At 31.9% G+C, this 7523-nt stretch overlaps 1 protein-coding gene across 1 annotated transcript; it reads right to left on the bottom strand.

Moving 5' to 3' along the window:
* Nucleotides 1–4002: 4002 nt before the first annotated feature.
* LOC101499720 (pentatricopeptide repeat-containing protein At1g15510, chloroplastic) lies at nt 4003–7024 on the bottom strand. The gene has a single exon (XM_004506826.4). The coding sequence runs from the start codon at nt 6848–6850 to the stop codon at nt 4205–4207; it is 2646 nt and encodes an 881-aa protein (XP_004506883.1). The 5' UTR covers nt 6851–7024; the 3' UTR covers nt 4003–4204.
* Nucleotides 7025–7523: the final 499 nt, after the last annotated feature.

The raw sequence follows: 7523 nt of genomic DNA, 5'->3' as shown, positions 1-7523 counted from the left end.
TAGTCAATGAAATATCATTGTCTTAGCTATCAAACTGTTATCATGATAAGATATAATTGTTTTCATATCTATTTTGGTTCATTGACCAAATGTTCGCAGAATCAACAACCACCGTAGGAGTTGATGGTAAGATTGCTCCAAATTGCCAGAAATTTTTTCAATAGCCTTAGTTTTGGTTATCTGTGTCTTTCTATAACTTAATGTGTAGTTGTGCAAAGTCTGAATCTGTACAATAATGACATTCACTTTGATTGAAATGTTTACTCTCAAAAGTTTCATTACGCTTGTACTAATCATATGAGAATCAAGCTTATAATGATCTTGTGACAATGTAGAATTTGCGCATATATGAGACACATTTAATTTACCAACCACCCACAATTCACTCTTTTTCCGTTTTGAAGTTTTGCACTTAAACAAACAATTTTGACTTAAACAATTAATAACATACATTTCCATATTTGACTTTAATATCGCGAAATTCAGTGATTGTTTTAAATGATAAAATTTGATTGTAGCTACACAATTGTCCTTGTTTTCAAACTTCATTTTAATTGCAACAGTTTCATCTATTAATTGTGTTTCGTTCAAGAACATGTGATCAAATTCCGTTGATTGTTCTATATTCTCTAAATTTATGTTGTTCAGTTGAAATAGTGGATCGAATGCAAGTATGATAGTTTTTTTTGTTCAATTTATTAATATAATTTATTTATTTATTTATTATTTACTATATTTATGTATTTATTTTTTATTTACTATATTGTTCTACATTCTCTATAATTTAGTTATTTTTGTTGAATTTATGTATTTATTTACTATATTTTTTATTTATTAAAAAAATACACGTATAGATGATCTCATTTTCTTGATGTGACTTTGTAAAATAAATAAAAAATCTTCTTAAAGATAAAAAAAAGTATGATATTTTGATATTTGCTTTAAGGTATGATATTTTGTAATTTTGTTTAAAAGGAATATATAGAAGAAAAAAAAATCCACATTTTGGTGCTGATAGCTCGATACTGCCTAGGTTTTCAATCTTGGAAACTTTATTGTGATTGGAAAATATTTAAAATTTTGTCATTATTGGATTACAACTGGATGTGCAATTAAATATTCGAGATCTAAAAGGAATCTAGTTTTGCTAATAAATTAAGGGTACTAATGGCCATCCATGATACATAAAATATGTTGCTAGATTTTTTTAGTAAGTAATTAATTGTGTGGTCCACTCATAATCAGTGTGGCAAAAATGATATATTTGTCCATATTATTAATCTAATCCAATTCATCAAAAGCAAACTGCATCCACTCTATACACTCTTTTTGGACAAGTATTGATGCTGTTTAGAGACCTCTTTTAAGGTGTTTCAAGATTAATGTGCATGGTTCTCATACTCATTGTATTTATAATAGTGTTTGTGGAGATATCATTAAAGATTTTAATAACAAGTTTATTAAATGGGTTTATAATAAATTGCGTTCTTAAAACATAGTTTGAGTGGAACTTTGGACCGTTTGTTTGGGTATCAAGTTAGCCATGGACTTATCGTTGTCTTGTGTCATGTTTAAACTTAATTTTAAGGTTGTTGTGTATTTGGTTCTTAAAGATTCTTCTTCAATATTTTCATCCAACCTCTTCTATAGGAAGTTTTCTATGTTCTTAAACTCTCTCATTAGGAGTTTCGGCAACTCATATTTATATATAGACAAATCGTTTTGTTAATTTGCTTGCAAACAATAATCATTCCTCTTTTTTGGAGACATCATTTCTGTTTTTTAATAAACGAATGCATATATTTTATTTTATGATAATTTTAGAGGGGTCTATTTACCACGTATAGTTTCTTAATTTAAATTTCGTTTATTATAAAAATAAAAATAAAAGTGCATCCACTTTATTCGCTACTTTTTTTTTTATTATTCAATCTACTCATTCTAACAAAAAAAAACTCTTGTAAAAGAACAACAAAAAGACTAATAGAATTAGTTCAATTCATTTATTGTATGTAAAAAAAATAAAAAATCTAATCCATCAATTTAATACCAAACATTATTCTCAATCAATTCATTTACTTTTTTTAATTCATTGGATAACCTCAAATAACATTATGAAATCCTTTATAATTTGTATTTAATTCATAAATAGTTGTAATGTGTTGTCAATATTAAATGTATGTCAGTATTGAATGTCAATGTAAAATTTTTATGATAAAAGTTTGATTATTTTAAATATTTTATATAGTTACATTTTTATTGGATTGGATATTTTAAAATTATTTTTAATGAATTGTAAATAGATTTAATGGATTGTTTTGATGATTTAATACGTCCATTACAATCTAATCCAAATATATTTAATACATTCATGTTGACGCCCCTATTCTTAATTTAGTTTCTATGAATATGAAAATTCCAAATTAATCTTCTGACTATAAACGTTTATATATATAAACAAAGTGGATTGTTAGATAAGAACACTTTGAGTTTGCTTCGAGCTATAGGAAAAGTGGTGGTAGAAATTGGCTTAGTAAAGTAGTCAGCTAGCTGATGAGAAGCCGAAACATGTTTGACAATGAGATGCTTGGAAATAACCTTTTTTCAACAAAATGAAGATCCAATTATATGTGCTTTGTTCTAGAATATAAGATTGGATTGTGAGATAATAGAATGACACTAATGTTATCACAAAATAGTTTATAAAGAATGAGATTCCTCATTTTACAGTTTGGTTTTGTTACGATGAATTAAATTCAATATAAAAAGTTATATCCACGCTCTAAACTCATAAAAAGTTACAATTGTCGCCTTACAAGTCAGTTTGGTGAAGATTTTAGAGAATAATCTTAAAGAGAGCGATCTACATGAACCGAAAGAAAACAAAACTAGTGAGACTGAAGAAAGAATCAAACGACCGAATTATAAATATCCACAACAGAATCTGATGATCTCCAAAATTTCGGATTTTAAAGCACAAAGAGAAGCAACTTCAACTAGTTCAAGACAGGAATGGTTGGGCAGATAAAAAAAAAGGATAGAATAGAAGAAGTAGCTAGTAGTGTTGTTCAGAAGGGACCTAAAAATTACAGTTACTTGCACAGATGAAGGAAATGGTATCATAAGTTTTGAAATGGTACCTGCATAAAAAGGAAAAGATGCTTGTTAGTTAAGAGTCTGCAAGAGCCTTGAGGTGAATCCATTTATCTCCATCTTTGTTACAAAGAATGAGAAGAGGTGTTAAGAGTCTGCAAGAGCCTTGAGGTGAATCCACTTATCTCCATCTTTGTTACAAAGAATGAGAAGAGGTGTTGATTGTATTAGGAAGGTGTGGTTCAGACTTCAGTTTTCGACACGACACCAACACAAGTAGTTAATTCAATTACTTTTACTTTCTCAAATTATTATCGTTGTCAACATGTCATTATTGTGTTAAGTGTGTCAATATTTCATAGATATATAAGTGATATTGATGATGGTGGTGGGAATCTAACGGCAGGAAACAACTTTTATGTCACCTCTCAAGACAACCAAGAGATGAGTGAAATTTTGAATAGCTGAGGCTTTTTTCAACCTTCAAACAAATTTATGATTGAATGCAAGATGAATGAGTGAAATTTATCAGCTGTGGTAGACAGAGAAAGAGAGATGTAGGCGTTCTATTGTTTTATTTTTTGTATACAAGGTTTTTTAAAAGTCAAATACTTGATAATAGCTTCTTGTTACCGGAAGAAACCAGTGGCTCTTTCTTTTCCACTACTTTTTACCAAACAGAGTCGATACACCATTTCTTATTGATGATACTCATAACAATGAATAAAATTTGTCACTAAAACATTTAGCTGCTCGATAAATATCAGTGCTTATACAAATTGAACCATGAGAATTTTGACTCACTCTTCTTTGCCATCAAAATCATTTTATGATACGTGTGAAAATCATACAGGCAGCATTTAAAACTAATATTAACAGCAGCAGCATTATCAGATTTAGTCAATCTACTATAGAATCAGACACATCCTAATCTTTTTTTTTTCTTTTTAATTTCTCTGTATATCGTGTTATACAAATGGCTGATCAACAATACATATGCACATTAATCACTATTGTGCAACATTTCAAAGTTGTAAAATATCTTACAATCCTAATAGCTTTTCAATATGATGTTACATATCCTACACTTTTCCTTCTAATCAAGATGAAGCTAATAACCTTCATCCATGCAAGAGCATAAGCCTCCCTTGAAACGGTGAAACCGCTCTGCGTCTCTTACGGAAATCTCTCGGCGTACCTCTTTCGAGATAAATTTGACAGTGTTGTGACAACTTTTGCACATATATAGGTTCTTATTTACCAAAATAGGCATTCCAGGTGCAGAATTAATAAGTCCAAATGCAATGGAAAATCTTTCACTGTGTCCACAAAATATATCAGCTTTTGAAGTTTCCATTGTGTCCATATGATGACTATTTTTTGACCCTTGAATACCATTTTCCTTCATTTTCTCATAAAATCTCTCCAAAAGTGCATTTATTTCCTTAATTTGAGGGTGAAAATTATCACCACTGAGAAAAGCATGCACTCTGCCCTTGATTTCCACCCAGCTGCATCCGGGATCGACTATTATGCCGTTCTGTCGCATCATTTTTCTTACTTCTGCAACTTGGTCCCATATATCATTATCAGCGTATAGATTCGACAGAAGAATGTAATATCCAACACTTGTTGTATCATCTCGAAAGATATTTTTAGCAGCGAGTTCACCGAGTTCAACACGACGGTGGATCCTGCACGCGTTTAATAAGGCTCCCCAAACTGCAGGGTCTGGTTTCATTGGCATTTTCTGTATGAATTCATAAGCATCATCCAACTTCCCCGCACGGCCCAATAAATCAACCACACAAGCGTAATGTTTCAGATTCGGTGTAATTGAGTACTTATATTTCATACTGTCGAAATATTCTAAGCCTTCCGTCACCATACCAGATCGGCTGCAAGCACATAGTATGGAGATAAATGTGACTTCATCAGGAACAACATTTGACTCTACCATCCTCCGAAAAAGCTCGATAGCTAGTGTTCCTTTCCCGCGTTCGGCATATCCTGTTAGCAAAATGTTCCATGTGGAAACATTTTGATCAGTTGAGAAAAATTGTTTCCATGCGTATTCCATTCTTCCACACCTTACATACATGTCCAAGATTGCATTAGGTACAAAACCATCATAACTCACTCCAATTCTCAATGCATGAGCATGAATCTCTTTTCCACATGTCAAAGCTCCTATTCTAGCACATGCAGATAATACACAAACTAAAGTAACCGAGTTCGGCTTTTGTCTGCGCGTCATCTCCCGAAAGAAAAACAAAGCCTCGAAACATCGGTTATTGATCCTAAGGCCAAGGATGATTGATGTCCATGATATGATATTCTTGTCGCGAATGGAGTAGAAAACTTCTAAAGCCTTGTCAATGTATTTACACTTAGCATACATGTCGATGAGTGTGTTTGCAACTATAGCATATGAAACAAGCCCTGTCTTCTTCGCCGCCTCATGAAGTTTCATCCCCATATCTAAATCGCATAAACAAGAACAAGCAGAAAGTACAACCGCGATCGTGATTTCATCCGGCACAATACCTTCCAATTCCATCATTTTGTAAGTCTCAACAGCCTTCCTATGCATCAAATTGTTCTCGTAACCCGATATCATTGCAGTCCACGACACCACATCTCTACATTCTGTTTGTGAAAAAACTTTTTCAGCTTCCTCAACAAGTCCAACAGACGAGTACATCTGAATCAACGAAGTATACACCGAAGGCTCTTTCGCAAACTCGGTTCTCGTAACATAACCATGAATCTGCCGCCCCAATCTGTCATCACCTATAAGCTCACAAGCAGTAATCACACTAGTCATGGTCATCAAATCCGGCTCAACCGGATGTTCAATCATTCTGCAAAACAATCTCATGCCCTCGAAACAATCTCCATTCTCAAAATACCCGGCAATCATCGCGTTCCATGAAATCCTATCTCTACTGGGCATTTTATCAAACACCAACCTAGCATTACCAATATCACCACATTTCACATACATAGTTATCAATGCATTAACAACATCAACATCTGATTCAAACCCAAATCTCAAAACATGAACATGAATCTCTCTCCCTTTAACCAAATCAGGAACACCACCACAAGTCCTCAAAACACAAGGAAAAGTATAAACATCAGGCCTAACACCAACCCACAACATCCTCTCATAAAGACCCAATGCTTCATCAAAGAATCCACCTTTAGCATAACCACCAACCAAAACATTCCAAGAAAACAAATTCCTCTCAAGCATTTTACCAAACACATACCATGCATCAACCAAATTACCAAACCTAACAAACATACTCAAAAGTGCATTTCCAAGCTCAAGACTCAAATGAGTCATCATAGTTGATTTCTTAACATAGAAATAAACCTTAGAACCTTCTTTCCTAGCTCTCTTCCACTCACATAAACGCACCAAAGCAACATAAGAATCTTCTTGAACTGAAATTTGAAGCTCATGCATGGTTTCCAAGTAACTCATAGCACTTCCTAAGTTCCCAATAAGGCATAATTGACAAAGATTAGTGTTTGGTTGGTGGTTACTAATTGAGGAAGTGATTGTGGTGGTGATAGAATTTGAAAAAACACAACAATGTTTAGAATTTTTGAGAGGTGAATAAAGGGTGTTGAAGTTATGTTTGAAAGTGAAAGCTTTGAACTTTGAGTTGTTGAAATTGGTTGGAAAAATGGGTTGGTGGTGATTTTGAGGAGGATGGAGTTTTGAGGATTTAGATAACGACGACATTGGAGTTTTGAGGGTTTAAGGATGAATGAAGAGGAAAAGTGTTGTGAAAGTAGAAAGTAGTGTGAGGTGAATTTGAATTGTCTTGTGTAAAAATCTTTGTTTCTTAATGTGTCAACCATAACCATAGTCTTATCCAAAACTTGAATGATGATTATGTCTTGTGTTTACTTATTGTTTATTTTAGAATTTGAATCCTTTCCTTAGATAAACTTATTGTGTCTCTTTTTCTTTATCTCTATCTTAACTCTATTCTCTTTTCATTAAAAATAATAATGAAAATAAAATAAGATTAAAAAGAGATAAAAAAAAAAAAACTTCAAAAAAAAAAAAAAACAGAAACAAATTGATGGAAGAGAATTGAAAGAGTGGATGGAAATCTTATTTATCTTCTTTGTAATACACATATGCTATATTTGTATGATTAAAAGCCGTTTTAAAAAAAAAAAAAATAAAAAAAAAAAAAAAAAAAAAAACTTAAAAAAAAAAAAAAAAACAGAACCAAATTGATGGAAGAGAATTGAAAGAGTGGATGGAAATCTTATTTATCTTCTTTGTAATACACATATGCTATATTTGTATGATTAAAAGCCGTTTTACGATTTTTTTTAAAGGATCATTCCTTTTAAATAAAAAATCACTTTAGAAAATACTAGTTTATTTGTAACAATTTTTT

This window comes from Cicer arietinum, chromosome 6 (genome assembly GCF_000331145.2).
Source record: "Cicer arietinum cultivar CDC Frontier isolate Library 1 chromosome 6, Cicar.CDCFrontier_v2.0, whole genome shotgun sequence".
Classification (NCBI taxonomy): domain Eukaryota; kingdom Viridiplantae; phylum Streptophyta; class Magnoliopsida; order Fabales; family Fabaceae; genus Cicer; species Cicer arietinum.
Note: the sequence above shows the minus strand (reverse complement) of the source record. Positions and strands in the feature narration are given on the sequence as shown.